General features: G+C 35.1%; 1 protein-coding gene across 6 annotated transcripts in view; it reads left to right on the top strand.

Moving 5' to 3' along the window:
* LOC145242387 (androglobin-like) overlaps positions 1–18,670 on the top strand; it is a 337,568-nt gene that overhangs the window by 164,105 nt on the left and 154,793 nt on the right. For all 6 annotated transcript variants that reach the window (XM_080105409.1, XM_080105408.1, XM_080105404.1 and 3 more), the window contains 4 exons: positions 1,201–1,441; positions 9,159–9,198; positions 11,345–11,552; positions 17,364–17,427. In XM_080105409.1, the coding sequence (XP_079961535.1) occupies positions 1,201–1,441; positions 9,159–9,198; positions 11,345–11,552; positions 17,364–17,427 (553 nt within the window). The remainder of the gene's footprint in view (positions 1–1,200; positions 1,442–9,158; positions 9,199–11,344; positions 11,553–17,363; positions 17,428–18,670) is intronic.

Raw genomic sequence — 18,670 nt, 5'->3', positions numbered from 1 at the left:
ACGGGGCATACTGATGAGATTTTCCAGGTGACAGGAAGCAATTCTACTTAAGACAAGTTTAAACAGTTTTGTAAGGATGGGCGCAAGTTCTGGTTGGAGTCTTTTGAGTACTATAATTGGAATACCATCAGGGCCGGTTGCTTTATTGGAATCAAGGTTTTAGATTACTGTACTCATCTTGAGCATTATTTTCACAACATTTCAGCTGATGTAACCTTTGACCTTCTGCAGATGTATTTTGTCTACAAGAACCCATGGCATAATGGATAAAGTTTTGATTAAAATTCAGTTCTTGGTGACACTTTTCTGAAAGCTGCAGGCTAAGAATACAATTGTGAATTACTTAAGATTTCTACCCAGTCATAGCTGTTACTCCTATGGATTAAATAAAGGGTTCCATTTGAAATTCTGTACGTATTTCCTAATTTGACAGAAAGGTTCCTGAGTTCAATAAGATACACCTGAATAAAGTTGGAGGGTCCATCAGCCAAAATACTGTGAAAATAGCATTCAAGATAAAAACAGCAGTTCAAATAATACAAATTATCAATCATCATCTCTAAAATTTAGAAGCATTGTGAGCTTAATTTGTCATCTGTAACATTGATATTTCAATTTCTATATTTTGGCTAAAATTATAAATAAGTAAACACTGTTAGTGTTATTTTCAAATTGACAAGGTGACAATTCTGTCAGGAGAAAATTAAATCTGGACAGTATGAAGAGACGTGTGCATAACAGGAAACTTTGTTGATTTGATCACATTGAAAGAATGGATGAGAGTTCTTAGGTTACTAGATGTAGAAATATTAAGGTAGCAAGTTTAGTTGACAGGTGAAGGCTAAGGAAAGCATGAGAGGAAGTGATAAGGACTGACTTGAAAGAATAAATAAAATCATAGTCAGAAATGTTACTTTGGGAGTCAATTTCTAAAAGCCATCAAAGATATGCACGCATGTGAAATGATATTAAAGCAGTGATGATGATGATAACCATCATCATCGTCATTGTCATCGTCATTATTTCATCACTATCATCATGATCATCAAGATTCAGTCAAGTATAAGTGTTACTTAGATGAAAAGTTCAAAATGTGAACGTTTAGATTTACTAAACAATTATTTCCTTTTGTTTTTTTCATTTTCGTTTTTGATTGTTTGGAGTCAGGCTTATTACTTTTCACAAAAATTTATTTTTCAGAACTTGTTCAAAGTCCTACTTGAAGAGAGGTGGTGGTAGATACAAGCCCTCAACACTCCAACCTATTGAGGAGACAAATGAGACTATTGATTCAGAAAGTTGTGTCTTTAAATTTGTACAAAAAAGTTCAATGTTAGGGATGATGATCCATAAAGTAAACATGATGACTCCAAATTTTGATCCAACCGATGAAAAAGACAGTCCAACTGAGATGCTTGATGATCAAAACTTCAAACAACTTGTGAGTGTTTTTTTTTTTTTTTTTAATTCTAATGATATCTGACTAAAACGAGATGATATCTTTTCTACAAACATATACCCATGTAGCATCTGTAAACTTGGAACTATCTCAGACTCCATGCAATAAGTGGTACTATGAAAATTGTTTTGGTTTAGATAAAAATGAAATGTAATAAGTCCTCAAATGTACCTTTAGGGTTTAGATGCTTTTAGGGCACAACCTAATAAAATAAATAATTCAATATAAGCTTCTGAAATGACGAACGCAACAACTTTATAAAAGGTAACACAGCAAAGGTTTATTAACGAGAATGTGATATGTTCCAGGCCAAAAGTTGGACTCCGGCTACCTGGTGCTATCGCGGTAGTTATTCCAGTGAAATCGTCGATACCGGTAGAAATAACACCAAGGTGGAGAGAGCGAAGAAAAAGGAGGTCCGTTCTGTTTGGTGTCTCTCTCAGTAAGGATGCGTTCTTATTCTTCAAACCGGATGCTGGCCAAATTCCTTAGGGGATAGGAAGGATCAATGTGACGTACCCCTGATTGGTCAGTATGTGGCCAAATAGCACAGGTGAGAGGCATTGATTCGTTAAAAGAAAAAAGGTTCCATTTGTTTCTGCTACATAACCCCCTGCTTAGGCAGAAAGCCGACAGAGAAAAAGGTAGCATAACAAATGGTAAAAAAGTAAAAATGTCTTTTTATTGTATTTATTTTTACGAGAAAAAAAAATGTTCTTTTATGTAAAAAGTTGGTGGATATTTGCAACTTCTTATAATAGAATATTCTTCTTTTTTTTTTTTTTTTTGAAAGAAGGGAAAACAAGGAAAAAATATTTTCTTAACAAAAATACAAAGTTTTACACAGTCTCTTCGGCCACCGTACCCATCGACCACTACGTGTAGTGGTGACATGATTGTCTTCATTTGGAGCATTTACTTCAGGTGTATGCATATTTTGATGCTGTGTGAAAGTAGGGGGAATGTGTAGTTCATGTGTTTTTGTGTCAAGAAAGGCTTTTTTTAATCTATCAATAGAGACAGTTTCTCTTTTACCACTGATATCTAAAGTAAAAAGTTTATTGGTACATGAAAGCACACGATAGGGGCCAGTATAAGGTGAAGTTAGGGGGGGGGGCTTTCACGGCGTCCTTTCTAAGAAAAACATGAGTCCAAGACGAAATGTCCTTTGGGACCGAAGATCTAATGGTCTGTTTCCTGATGTGCATCGGTGGGAGCTTACTAAAATAAGCTTGCAGTCTGTTGACATACAGAGCTGAATCGTTTGTTGTTAAATCTATTGTGCTCAGTATTTGGCCTGGCAACGATAGAGATACTCCATATACAAGTTCGACTGAAGAGTATCCCAGGTCCTCTTTGATAGCAGCACGACAGCCAAGAAGGAAAACCGATACATATTCGCTCCATCGCTGTTGGTCAGGGTAAGCACGTAATGCTGCTTTCAATTGGCGATGGAAGCGTTCAATCATCCCGTTAGAAGCAGGGTGATAGCTTGTGGCGCGAATACGTTGGATCCCTAGAATCCTGGAGAGTTCCTGGAAGAGGTGGGATTCAAACTGTACGGCACGATCGGTGGTGATGGTGGTGGAAACTCCGTAACGCGATATCCAGCCTGATATAAGGGCTCGCGCTACGGACTCAGCCGAAATGTCTGTAGGGGAATGGCTTCAGGCCACTATGTGAAATGGTCTATACAGGTTTAGGAGATAAGTAAATCCCTGACTGACCGGCCAAGGTCCAACCAGGTCAATGTGCACATGGCTAAACCGAGCATCTGGGGTGGTGAATGTTCCAAGGGGTGCACGGATATGCTTGTGCCCCTTTGACTTTTGGCAGGATACACAGGAACGTGTCCAGGCAGTGATATCACGCCTCATATTTGTCCAGAAAAATCTAGCTGTAATCACTGTGACTCTGCATCCGGGGTGTGCCAGATTGTGTAGGGTGTCAAAAACAACTCTACGATGAGTCAATGGAACAAATGGTCGAGGTGAATCCATTGAAGTGTCACAAATGATCTGCATGTCCGAGGTAGGCATGGGCAGGTATGCGAATTTGCAAGTTGCAAATTCAGGTGACGATGGATCCAACGTGTCCAGACTTGGCTGGTCTAAGGCCATCTGCTGCAAGTCGATATTCGATGGTGAGGACAGAGAATTAATGGGAAGGCAGGACAAACCGTCTGCCGCAGCATTCTGTTCACCTGAGATATGTCGGATATCGCTGGTAAATTGCAAAACAAAATCCAAGTGGCGCGTTTCGCGGAGAGAATATTTGGCTGGCTTAGAACGCAGTGCATATGTAAACGGACGGTGATCAGTGTAGATCACAAATTGACGGCCCTCGAGTGAATGTTGGAAATGTTTCACTGCGAGGTACATTGCCAGGAGTTCATGGCCAAACGTGCTGTAATGTTGTTCTGCCGGTTTCAGATGTCTTGAAAAGTATGCAAGAGATTGTAACTGTTGTTGGTGCTGCTGTTGCAACACTGCACCTACAGCTGTGCCTGATGCGTCAACGACCAGAGATAACTGGGCATCGAGTATAGGATGTGCAAGTAGAGATGTTGTCACCAGTTTTGTTTTCACTTCATTAAAAGCCTTAAGCTGGATCTCATTAAGTGAGCTTTGCTCATTTTTCTTCTTCCTATTATGTAACAGGTTGGAAAGAGGAGCTAGGAGATCTGCGCAGTGTGGGATAAAGCGTCTGTAATAGTTTAATAGACCGAGGAAGTGCCTTAGTTGGTGAAGTGAAGTGGGTGGTTGAAGGTCTTGTAGAGCCTTCACCTTTTCCGGTAACGGAGATATACCGTCTGGGCTGATAATATGGCCCAGGAAAACTAGTGACGACGCACTGAAAACACATTTACCAGGGTTAATCCTCAGCGGGTATCGCTGAAACCGTTCGAATAGTAGGCGTAGGTGAGTGACATGTTTCTCAGGTGAGGCACTTGCCATGAGAATGTCGTCTATATAGTTATAGACGAAGTCCAAGTCATGCACTATTTCATCCATGAAGCGCTGAAATGTGCTAGCCGTGTTTCGTAAACCAAAGGGCATAGTTAAGAATTCAAACGCTCCGAATGGAGTCGTTACCGCAGTCTTGGGTATGTCAGCTGGATTCACTGGAATCTGATGATAAGCCTTAACTAGGTCTAGTTTGGAGAAGGTCTTAGAACCATGTAGAGAGGAAGCAAAGTCTTGTATATGTGGGATTGGGTAACGATCAGGTATCATCATGGCATTAAGTCGTCGGTAGTCGCTAGATCTACAGCTGATGTGCTAACTGTAACATCACACAGGATTAGTGAATCTCTCAACAGTCTTCATTTCTATGGCTATAGCTCTTGACATATCAAAAGCTTTTGATAGGGTATGGCATAAAGGTCTACTTCACAAGATTTTCAGCTATGGAATAGCTGGAAATTTCCTCTCAATTATTCTCTGTGCTAGGCTTATAAGAGTAATCATCGATGGGAAGAAATCAGAAGTTCATAGTATCAACACTGGCATCCCTCAGGGTTCCATCCTAAGCTCAAATCTCTGCTTGAGCTTCATCAATGATCTGCCGCATCACATTCTTAGATCATTCATAGACATTTATTTAGATGACACCACAATATATGACAACACTTCAAAGGCCAGCAATGACTAAAATCTTTCTGATTCTCTCTCTTCTGATCTTGAGAACATAATGCAATAGTGAAAAATGTAGCTAGTTAATTTTAATGCATCTAAAACCCAAGCTCCTCTCTTTTTATCATAATCACTCTGACCTCCATATCTACTGCTGATGTGCTAACTGTAATATCACACAAGATTAGTGAATCTCTCAACAGTCTTTCTTGACATACCAAAGGCTTAATATGTCCCATATGGTCCCAATTGAAATGAATGGCTCTCATCTTGGAGAAATATCATGTCTTGACAAGCTTCTGAGACTGACCTTCATTCCAGATTAGAAATCGAACACATATATAAAATCTGTTGCCAAGATTGCTGGAAAAATGGTTGGATCATTCAATCCTCTATCTATTTAAGAGCCAAGTATGTCCTAGAATGGGCAAGAGCTGCTTGGCACATCATATCTTGCATTAATAGAGTTCAAAATCGGTTTCAAAATTTAGTAAGAGATGCTCTTTTCTCTTCCCTGCAACCTCTTTCCCACAGAAGATACGTTGCAAACCTTTCTCTGCTCTATCATTATTTTCATGGCAAGTGCTTATCTGAGCTCCAATCTATGGCCCCTTCTTGCCAAACTTTCACAAAAAAGCACTCAACTAGCTACAACCACTATCAAGAATTTCCCCCACTCTCTATTTGTGCCTTAATCTAAACACAAATTCTATGAACAAATATTATTTCCTAGAACTGTCCCCCTGCAGAGCACTGCTCCACTGGTCGATTACAATATGGTGGCCTTCAAGTCCAATGTAAACAAGTTCTTGTTGATTTGTCCTCTTAAATAATCCAAATTATACCCAATCTAAACCATTAACTACCTTACATTCATTAATCCTTATCCTTGAGTGGCTTTCAGGTATTGATAAGTGGTGATTGCCTTGGAAAAAATAAAAACTTATAAAAATAATTATTGGAATGTTTTTAAAAATAATTTATTGGAATGTTTTTAAAAATAATTTATTCGAATTCTTTTTTAAATAAATTATTGAGATGTTTTTAAAAATAATTTATTGGAATTTTTTTTTAAATAAATTATTGAGATGTTTTTAAAAATAATTTATTGGAATGTTTTTAAAAATAATTTATTGGAATTTTTTTTAAAATAAATTATTGAGATGTTTTGAAAAATAAATTATTGACATGTTTTGAAAAATAAATTGGAATGTTTTTAAAAATAATTTATTGGAATGTTTTTAAAAATAATTTATTCGAATTTTTTTTAAAATAAATTATTGAGATGTTTTTAAAAAACAATTTATTGGAATGTTTTTAAAAATAAATTATTGAGATGTTTTGAAAAATAAATTATTGACATGTTTTGAAAAATAAATTGGAATGTTTTTAAAAATAATTTATTGGAATGTTTTTAAAAATAATTTATTGGAATGTTTTTAAAAATAATTTATTCGAATTTTTTTTAAAATAAATTATTGAGATGTTTTTAAAAATAATTTATTGGAATTTTTTTAAAAATAAATTATTGAGATGTTTTGAAAAATAAATTATTGACATGTTTTGAAAAATAAATTGGAATGTTTTTAAAAATAATTTATTGGAATGTTTTTAAAAATAATTTATTGGAATGTTTTTAAAAATAATTTATTCGAATTTTTTTTAAAATAAATTATTGAGATGTTTTTAAAAATAATTTATTCGAATTTTTTTAAAAATAAATTATTGAGATGTTTTGAAAAATAAATTATTGACATGTTTTGAAAAATAAATTATTGACATGTTTTGAAAAATAATTGAGACGGGGGACGGTGAAAAGCATGAACTGCAAATTTGACTGAAAGTGTCCTTGTCTTTATAATTTAGTTGACATAGAAAGCATTAATATCGGATACAAATTTAACTTAGCATTGGTAAAAGGAGATTATGCAAAATAGAAACTAACCTAAACGAAATGGCTCTAGTCATAATGCTCAATTTACAAAGGATTCTAGTATGTTTAAATGAATAAATGCAAATGTTTGTTTTTTTCTCATTTATTACACCTACATTGCCATCTAGAAATGCTTTACTGTTATTCAAAACAATAATACAGCATAGTCTTTTGAAATACTGTGTATAGTAGTGAGCAAAAATCCGGACACAAATTTTTAGTATTCTTATTTTGCATGACATAATTACTGCTTGGTGTAATTAATTTAAAATTTTAGTATCCTAATTTTTATATATATATGTAATAGTTTTATTGATATTAACTAAATTAATTAACTAATTAATTAAAATGATTTAATTAAAAATAAAAGATTAAATTACCAAAACCATTCTTAAAATATATGAAAATCGCATTTCAAGTGAAAATTTTCAATATGCTTATGTATCAGGCAAAAATAAATATTCGCAGCAAAAATTAGGAAAAATTATTGAGTAAAATTTTAATTAAAGATAAAAATCTGTTTTCATATTTTGCCAATCTGCTATTCATTATTACTTGGTTAAATAACAGACTGATTTATCTCCTCCTGCTTTACGAGAGTTTTACTCTTATCAGTGGCAGATCTGTAAGATTCGAAAACTAATTTTGGTCTTTAATTAATATTCTACCTGGAACCGTAGCGACTCAATGATTCCAGGTGAGCATTGTCTGAAGATAGCGGTTTCAATTCTACCCAAGTAGGCCTGCGGATTAGTTGACCAAAACGTGATGCGACAACAACAACTATGGAAGGCAGTAATTACTGGGGATAAAGTGGCAAGACTCAGTGTTTCTATTCTATCGCAGTTAACCACCTGAAGAAGGCCAAAGGATGAGAATGTGGTGAAGTAACAGCAACTATGGAGTTGAGGATAAAAGACTGCAAAAAATGAATACACAAATAATGAAGCCTCATCTCAAAGGATTAAAAAAAAAAATAAATAAGAATTTTTACTTGAAATGCGATTTTCATCTGCGCCCTTTCTATAAATATAAAAGCGAAAATGTATGTATGTATGTATGTATGTATGTATGTATGTATGTGTGTTCGCTTTTTCTGTGTGTCTACAAAAGGCTTTTTTCAGAGAAGCGGTCGGTTGCTTCACAACTTTTTAAAATTTTTTATATCACATATAAATCATAATATCTCACAGTTTACAACGAAGCTCGCCTGTCTATTTAATTTGTTCGATTTCGGGAAGATAAATATTCAACATTTGTCGCTCGCCGCATGTGGGTTAGTCTTTTTCCTATAACATTTTGGGGAAAAAAAAAAAAAAAAAACGTTCAGCAGTAAATAAAGTCCCGCAGTCAAACTTGACCTCATTAACTCATTAAAACGGGCACCTGCTAAATCCAAGTAATTAAATAAATTCAAACATGTTTCCGTTAGCATGTCGCGGTGGGGCAATGGTTAACATCGCACGTTTTTTTCACACTTTAATTTACAACTTTACCTCAAGGGTTCGGGTTCGATCCTCATACTTACTTTTTTTTTTAACCCACCCCCACCCCCGGAGTTTCCACACACACCTCCAAACACCCGGGCAACGCCGGGTACCCCTCGCTAGTACTGTATAAATGCCAAAATATGCTCATTAATTATCAAAGGGAGATAATTCTTGTCTATCAACTATTTTTATCAATGGATTTTACACGTTTTCCTAATCGTTCCACTTTTAACTGTTGACTAGCAATGTTTCTGCTTTCACTACCTCTCAGTGCTTCTAACTACAATTGTCTTCCACTGTTGTCATACTCCACCTTTTAAACAGGTAAGGCTCTTTCTATACAAATTATGGCCATATAATCCCAACCTCAGTTATGTGCTTTACAGTTCTTGCAAATCTCTACCAGACGCTAAGAAAGCTTTGGGTAAGTGTGAACATTTATCATTACAGTAATTTAAATGAAAGCTTTAAAATTACAATAGGTTTAGCAATTAAAGATATATAAGTTATACATTTAAAAAATATTTAGAGATAAATTAATAACTGTTGGATGGTAGGTTTTTGTTTCTATGTTAATGTAAGTGGATAAATTCATATGTGAAATTTTTCTAATAATTTTAAATCTTTCTTTTATCTTTCAGAAAACCAAATCTTTGTCAAAAAAATTTGATCTGGATGGTGGTAAGCAATTATTTCTGAAAGAGAAGCCATGAATATATTTGTTATATATAGACTTTCCATTATCTTCAAATTTGATTTAATGTTCATTTTATATGCTGGTATGTGTTGGATAACTTTTAGTATCTTTGTTTCTTTTTTTTTTTTTTTTTTTACTCCAAACAAGGTACAGTGCCACTGATGTAAGGGGCTACTATCTGGGACATAAATTGTAGGAATACTATGTAGGGAGTTGAGCAGCAAAATGTCTATTTACATTTGAAATGTCTGTTTGAACTTCTGCATGTCAGTACAGTAAGAGGAGCAGGAACCCAGAAGGGAATTTCAAAATCTAGCATAGAATTTCTACTGTGTAGAGGTGGGACTTTGCTATGTGTCGGGTTTTTCAGGAGTATTTAGATTGAAGCAGAACAAGGGCTTGTAGTTTTTCGGAGTACCTACCATTAAAATACTTGTCAAACAGGCAGAGGGATGCAGCATTTCAGCAGTGGTACAGCAGTTGAAGCCTAGCTGATAGTATGGGACCTATTAAGTTGGTGATTCTCTTTTGAACCCTGTCTAAGAGTGAGAGACTAGTAGCAGATGCACCAGCCCAAATGGGACAACAATACTCCATACATGGGCAAAAAGTGGCTTTGTAGAGGTACAGGATACTCTCAGACGTAAGTAACTTTCTCGCATGGTTGAGAGAGCCCACCTTCTTTGCAGCAGCCTTGGCAATGCCCTCAATTTATCTGTTACAACTCATGTTCCTCATGAATGTTAAGCCGAGGAGTTTAAACGAAGTACTTTCAGGTAATGAATCATTAACCATGGCTATTATTGGTTGATCAAGTTTCTTGTTATTAAAGAAAAAAGCTTAGTCTTTGCAGCATTGAACATAACCATCTATTTTTGTCCCCATTCCACTACAGCCTGGAGGTCTTCCTCTAGGGTTTTCGCCATTGCCTTGGATTCGTGTTCATTTGTTTTCCTCTCATGTCTGTTATAGAGCGTGGTGTCATCAGCAAATATACCCATCTCAGAGACAATTTTATCAGGAAGGTCATTTATGTATATCAGGAATAATAAACGTCCAAGGGTGAACCCCTGAAGATCACCTGCATTTATATCATATTGTTTTGATGTATGACCATCGAGGACAACTTGGATTGTTCTTCTCTTATTTAAGACTAGCAGAGGTACTCGGCATTGCCCGGGTGTTTAGAGGTGTGGGGTGGGAGTCAAAACTAAGCGAAGTAATAACCCTGTTTAAATATTATAAAAAAATCAATCTTAAAACTTCTAAAAAAAATCAGGAAATCTAAAAAAAAAAAAAAAGAAATGTGATGCCGTGCTCGGATGTTTGAAAAAAAAGTTTGGAGGAGAAAGGTAGGCTCAAACTTGAATCCTAGAGGTGAAAGCGAAAAAAAAAAGCGTGATGACTTAACTAAAAAGTGAATTATGTCGAACACCAATCCCGCAGTCAACTTTGTTTTGGTTTTGCTCCCCAAAATGTTGGGTTGAAAACCAGCTCCCCATAGAAAATGCAGGTGTCCAAATGAAAGCAATTGTCTGATATGACAGTTTCTACCACATTGACCCAAAGTTGATTGCTTTCTGGACGTTCCAGCGAAAGCTGAGAACACACACCGTTTCAATTTAGTTTCACTTTATTTCTAAAATATATGTCTAAAAAGCCAAACAAACAGGCGCCATAGTGAAGTAGTGTGATTTTTATAAAAGTCTATGTAAATAAATCTAGACGTGACACGTGTTCACAAATCCTAGATATTATAATTTAGATGGCATATAAAAAGTTCTAAGACATAGTAACCCCACTCCCGAGAAGCCCAGCGAAAAAAGCCTTTGCCGCATATACATAAAATGCGCACATTTTGCCTTTTATATATATAGACTAAATCTTCTCATCATCATTTGAATGTCAATCTATTTATCTCATTAATACTTATCTTTCAGTTGTTTTTAGTTTTAATAAGTGATGCCTTATTAGTAAACAAAAAGTAAAGAGAGCGACTTAAAGACTCCCTTTTCATTAGCTATTACACTAAAGTGTAAGTAAGAGTATCACTCCTTTTCTGGAATTGCTATTTTTTTTTTTTTTTTGCCAAATAAATTTTATTTGATTGTATTTCTTGTTTTGTTTTAGAATTGAAGACAAATAATTATTCAGACGATTCGCAAGAAAAGATACAATCATCACCAGAACAGTTTCTTATCCGGAAAACATCAATGTTTGAAAGTGAGGATAAAAATGCCCAAAGGAAAGATGAAGAGGCAGATGCCAATGTGATCCCTGAAGTAGCAAGACTGAAAAAGACATGGATTGATTTTGATCAATTCTGCCAGTGTTTCCAGTAAGAACATTTACTATAGCATTTGAATTGTGTATTTATTTCTTTACTATCAGTATTTATATAACAAGTTTATTTATCATTCTTTGACTATATATATATATATATATATATATATATATAATATATATATATATATATATATATATATATATATATATATATATATATATATATATATATATAGCTATAAAAAAAAAGGCTATGAACAATGCAGTTTTGTAAGCAAACACTGTTAATTATGAAACAAGGAAGTAAAAATCATAATGACAATATTGAAGTATTTATTTATCTTAGCTAATGTGTCGCACGGTGTAAAGTTCCCAAATTTTCAGCTATACCACTTTATCAATGGAAAGAAAAAGAAAAGTGTACAATCACTCAATAGAGGCTTTCATGTTTGTGCCAGAAGCCAGGAACAGATATCAGTAATGCAGTCGGACAGGTTTGCATACTTGTTAAATTAATTTCTGAAATATAGCTTCGAATTAGTGTTAGGTATTGTTAAAAATTATTACAACTTGAAAACCCTCACTAAAAGGTGATATTCAGAGAAAAAGTAACCCGTCCGCCCCACATCAATAAAGGCATCTGATCCAATAAGGAAAAGCCATCTTGTGGTATTAGGCAAGCAGGCTCGAACCCATGACGCAAAGGTCGAAAAGAAAGTGAAAGAAAATGTGATGTCCCCTGACGCAACTGGAATTCTAAAGCATTCAAATTTAACGAAGTCAATCAAAAACAAAAGATGACTTGCAGAAATGGCGTTGCTTTTAAACCTCCCATGAAAGCAAATTAGACACAAGGTCATTTTTAATATGGGGTGAAAACCAGCTCCTCCAAAAAGTGGGTATTCTGGCAGTATCCAAATGAATAGTAATTGTCTCAGTATGAAGGGTTTCCCCTACATTGACCAAGGACCAATTACAGAACAGATACTACCCGGCCCGAAGACCAGGCGTTTGTGTTTGAATAGTTTTGCTTTCTTTGTACGAAAAAGACAAACAAATAGCCGAGACGATGGCACGGTGAAAAGTTTGTTTAACTCAATCAAAAAAAAAAGATAAAGATGATGTCTGTTTGCAAATGTGAGATATTCTGATCTGGGAAGTATGTGAAAACTTCTCGCGGAATCTAACCAATGCGAGAACCCCGTTACAAAAAGCCTTCCGTGAACGGTTGTGCCCATTTTTGCCCTTTATATAATAGAACACTAGCATGGATACCTGGCGTTGCCCGGGTGGACATGAAGTTCGGTTTGAATACAGCTGCTATATTGAGCAAACCCCAGAAAAGAATTAAAAATAAGTTGCGGTAGGCAGGCTCGAACTTGAACCGTGAAAGGAGTTACTGACAAATGCTTGTGCTTATCAGGCCATGATGACTTATGACCTCATGACCCTGCAAAATAACGTTTTTAAGCATACTTTCAGTTTTCTATGTATGAATTACTTGCGAAAATCTTGACTCAAAAAGTTAACCCCCCCCCCTCCCCCGCAAGAAATGGTCCAGTTGACCACCACAGAATTAATATTATTTTCTAATTTTCACATATTATGCGTCCGAGGGAATGCTCTTGAAGATGGTACTGGTTCTGATTCGATCCGATGCGGTCAACGAAAAATTTTAGTGGACATATGGACACAGAAACAAACGCACAAACACACAAACAAACCAATGTTTGAGATTTATATAATAGACTAGTGGGGAGTACCCAGTGTTGTCCAGGTGGAGGATATTGGCACAAGAATGGAGCAATGTTAAAAATGGCTTACATGTGGTTAAAATAAAAATAAAAAAGAGAAAGGTAGGTATTAGTTTTCCACACTAACTATTAGGCCAAAGAGAATAGTGAATTCAATGAGTTGGTAATTAATTTTTGCCTGGGTGGAGGATATTGGCACAAGGATGAAAAAAAAAAAATGAAAAAAAGGATAGAGGTGGGATCGGACCAAAAACGTAGGGTAATTAGTCTTGCTCGTTAACCATTAGGCGAAAGAGTGAATTCAACAAGTTGGTAATTAACTTAAGAATCATAGGAGTCGCCACGCATGCACAGAAATGAACATTGCTTTTAAACTTGGTCTGGGGCCAGGTAAGCTTCCCGCTTTATTAACTGCTGCTTTTAAACCTGGCCATGGGCCAGGTAAGCTTCCTGCTTTCTGTTGTTTGTGTTCGAATAGTTTTGTTTTATAATACGAAAAAGACAAACAAACACTTGAGACAACGGTACGGTGGGAATTTTTTTTAACACGATCAAAAAAAAGGAAAGAAACGGTGTCTGTTTGCGAATCTCAGATATTATGATCTCGGAAGTATAGGAAAACTTCTCGTGAAATTTAACCAACAGCAGAACCCCAATCTGAAAAGCCTTTCGTGGAAATACACAAACGCTTGCACCTATTTTGCCTTTTATATATATAGGCTAGTGGGTGGGTGCCTAGCATTGCCCGTGTGCTGCAGCCCCTCCCCCTCCTCGCCAAAAAAGAAATCAAAACAACTTTTCTTTCAATCAAAATACCAGGGAGTGCCTGTGTGACTGAAAAAGAAAAATGAGTTGCTGGCTCGAACTTGAAACGCGAAAGACGGGAAGAAGGCAAAAACTTAGGCAAGCGCTTTTGCCGACCATGAGTGCTTATGACATCATAATGTTGCAAAATAAGTGTTTTAAATATAGTTTTAGATTAATATGCGTGTGTGACTTGCGTAAAAAGAGGCACAGAAAAACGGATCCTCCCCCTTCCAAAAATCTTTTTTTCATAATTTTTACCTTGCATCCAGGGCATTGCCCATTAAGATGATACCAGTTTTGTGCCGGTCTGATGCAGATGGCAAAAGTTTTTAGCTGACATACAAATGCACAAATACACGGATAAACACACATACAATTGAGATTTATATAATAGAAAACTAGCGGGGGTGCCTGGCGTATCTCGGGTATTTGGAGGTGGGGGGGGAGGTAAATCAAAGCAAAATGAAAAATAAAGAATAAGCAAACGTAAATAACCCTGTTTAAATATTATAAAAACAAAAAAAAAATGGTGTTAAAACTTTGTAAAAAAATAAAAAAAAGCAAAAACAAAAAAAAACAGCAAAAAAAAAAACCGAACAAAGCGAACGATGTTAAAACTTCTTAAAAAAATCGGAAAAACAAAAACAAAGAAAACAGCAAACATGATGAAAAAAAAAACAATGTGTAAGCGATGTTGAAACTTTTTAAAAATATCAGAAAAACAAAAACAAAAAAAAAACAGCAAACGTGATGGAAAAAAAGTCCTGTTTCAATGTTAAAACTTTAAAAATAAAAAAATAAAAAATTACATCACCATTCGAACTTGCAACCTTAAGATAATGATGCCGGTCCTTTACCCACTAAACTAAGAGTGCATCAGCGAAATTGGGTCGGTTTTTATAAACTTTGAACTAATTCACAAAAGACCGCTTTTTTGCACATGCATATTTGGCTATCTTGTCATGAAGGAACGATTTTTTGCTACCCCTCCCTGTAGAAAAGTGTCCCATTGAGGGTGAAGGAATTAATGTTTTTAGCCAATTTTTCGTCTGAAGGGTGGAGCTTCAAAATGATACCTATCTGGTGTAAATCCGTCGTCTGTGTGAAAAGTTTTTGCAAGATATACAAACACACATACACACACACACACACAAACAAACACATTTTGCCTTTTATATATATATATATATATATATATATATATATATATATAACTACATTTACTCACATAAATTAATATACAGAAGTACAAATTTATGTGTAAACTTTAAGTATTTACTTCAACAGTGCTCAATACGTAGGTAGAGCTAGTTAGTAAGTTATAAAATATATATGGCGATTACGCTACACAGAATATTCTGCGTTTCATCCACGTATATATATATATATATATATATATATATATATATATATATATATATATATATATACACACTGCATATCAAATTATTAACGAGTTTACATTTTTTAAATATTTAAGGAACGAGTGAATAAAAATCCACAAAACTTTGAGAAAATGCTTACAATAATATTCAGGTACTCCAGTCAGAAAATAAAAGTATTTAAAGCAGTATTAGTGAAACTATGGCAGAAGATAGGAATATCTGTTGATTTCAGTGTGTCAAGTTATTAATGATGTCAAGAAAAAAAACACAATATACCCAAAACTTGTTTATTGAAATAATTTTCAAACATTAAATGAACTAGGAAAAATGCTTAGAACAGAATAACTACATAGCAATTTCTATGTTGACATAATTAGTTGGGGATATGCGATCCTTTTTTATGAATGACTTGTAAAAGACGTTGGTCCACAGAATTAGTCAAATTTGTGATTTTGTCAACAGTTATTCCTCGCGATACTTCTTGGAGAGCATCCCAGAACTCATCTTTGCTCTTGAATTGGCATCCACTTGCATAGAGGCGTCGCTTCTTGATACTCCAAAGGTTCTCAATTGAGTTCAAATCTGGTGAATTCGCAGGCCATTCCATCTTCCATAGCCCAGAGAACCCCAGTTGTTGCAAATACTCTTTGCTTTTGTTTGCTGCATGCGAGGGAGCATTATCCTGCATAAAAATAATGGTTCTTCTAAATGTCAACCTTTGCTTCTTCAGCCATGGTTCAAAGTGCTCCTTCAGAAAAGCTATGTAAGCATTTGACGTCATTTTTACACCTTCTGGGACTCTCCATGGGCCAACTAAAGTACCTCCGAAAATCCCAACTCAAATCATTATCCCACCTCCACCTTGTTGGCGCCTTAAACACTGATGATGATGTCATCCATCTAGGACCCATCACTTGCTCCAGCCATCTGGGCCATCAAGAGTGACATGCACTTCATCTGTGAACAAAACTTTGGAAAAATCCGTTTTCATGTTATCCTCTGCCCATTTCAATCGGTTTTGTATGTGATGTTGCTTTAATGGAGGCTTTATCACAGCTTAACAGACTTTGCCACTTCTTTCAGAAGCTTGGTCAAAGATTTCCCGACTTGTCTGCCTAGGGTTCTTAAAAACTTCACGTTGTATTAGGAGTAGAGAACGGCATGAAACAACTGTAATCATTCAAATATATCTCTACTTATATATAAAATGCGTGTGTCTACCCGAGTTCATTTCCTATGGACTCTGAAACGGCTGGGCTGATTTTTTTGTCACACAAATGTACTTTATGTGTGTGGGGGTGTTCTTAGATAGGTTTTGTATCGAAATGTCTCTGATAAGTATCAAAATCTATAATTGAAAAAATATGATTAAAAAAGAAACGGTTTTATTTGGCCTAAGTTAAACAGCCTAACATCACAAGTGTATTTGAGAAGTTTTATTACCATACAAGCTGAAGGGCCCAGTTTATAAAATAAACACTGTGTTCTTTGATTAGACAGGGGCACGTTCAAAATGAATGTTTCTATTTCAAGCACAATTGAACCATGATACTTGACTTTTACATTTTGAACCATTTTACATTTTGAACCATTCAGGCCATTATATAAAAATAATTTTATAAAATCAACAATAGGTTCTAAAGTGCAATGGAAACTATAATTTACTGTGGACTACATCACTTCAAGGAGGTATGTGTGTGAATTTAAGCAACATTCTTTCATTTGTGAAAATATTGTTAAAACATAAGAGAATTCTTCCATTTTAGTATGCCTTGGCACAAAAAGATCATTACAAGAATTGCAAAAATAAAAGACAAACAAAAGAATTCTATTATGTTTAACAATGTTTGCACACACACACAGACACACACACACACACACACACACACATATATATATACACTTTTCCTTTTTTAGGGACCTCTACATATACCATAAAGCAACAATGTATGAGCATACTGCCCACATATCAGATTTAAAGGTAAGTTCTGCAGATCAAATGATTCAGGTAAAAATGATAAATGTCTGCATGTTTTGTTTCTATTCAAATTTATGACAATTACAACAAATGTGGAAAAGAAAAAGAATTCATCAATCAGAAGTTGTGATCAAAACAAACAAATCAAATAGACTACAACATAACACAGCAAGCTAATAAACAAAAAATAAACAAAACAAAATCTACAAACATAGGAAAATAATCAAAGCAAGATGCAAAACATATAGCAACTAGACAATAGAATAAAAAAAACTCACCTAAAAAAAAAAACATTTATAATATTAAAAGATCATAAATAAAAGTTCCAATATAAACATGATTATGATGATGTTTGTCCATTGCTTGCAAAGATGGCTGTGATTAAACAGTTATTTTGTTGGTTCAAAGATGACTTGTCAGTTTGATCCATGCTTTGAAGTATCTCCACCTTTGGAATGATTCTGTAGCAAAAGTGTTACTACTGCTGTCTTTTTTGCATTCTTCAATGTGTGCAGAGTCAACAAGCATGGCTCTTTTGTAGCTACATCTATTTTGGGCTAGGTGTTTCCATAAGTCAGAATACAAACTGAACTATTACGGATATATCTTCAAACTGTCCTTGAACTGCTTCTGCTATCCTCCTACGGCTTTTTTGCCTTTGGACATCTCACCGTAAAGAGCTGTTTTGGAAGTCTTGAATCTAACATGCAGCATATATGACCTCCCGATGAACCTGACATTGTTGCAGCATGGTGTGTGAGCTTGAACAGGCTAAAATATTTGTATCTAATATCTTGTTTTGAGACTTGATTTTCATGTAGGTCTGTTGTATAGCTGTGTGTATATATACGTATATGTTTTATAATGGCTGTCTATATAACTGTATTCAATAGTTTGTGTAATGTACATTGCGGGTGTATATGAAAAAACGCCACTCGTCTCTTTATATGTATATCGTTTGTCATAATTTCTTTATTGCCTATGACTTAACATAAATTGTTCATAAACCTACTGTATGCTCGACTCCGACAAACAATATAAAAGTCTCCTAGACCTTTTTCTTACAAATTGCCCGGAACTGTGCTCATCCTCCATTCTGTCTCCATTAGGATCTTCTGATCACTCAGTTGTCTCAGTTAAGATAAAAACAAAATGTAATAAAATCCTCAGATGTACCTCTCCTCCATACTGTATATCGATGCTCTTTGGCTGATTGGGATAACTTCCAAACATTTATTTCAGATAT

Source organism: Euprymna scolopes, chromosome 21, assembly GCF_053919585.1.
Source record: "Euprymna scolopes isolate OS-2025 chromosome 21, ASM5391958v1, whole genome shotgun sequence".
Taxonomy (NCBI): domain Eukaryota; kingdom Metazoa; phylum Mollusca; class Cephalopoda; order Sepiida; family Sepiolidae; genus Euprymna; species Euprymna scolopes.
Note: the sequence above shows the minus strand (reverse complement) of the source record. Positions and strands in the feature narration are given on the sequence as shown.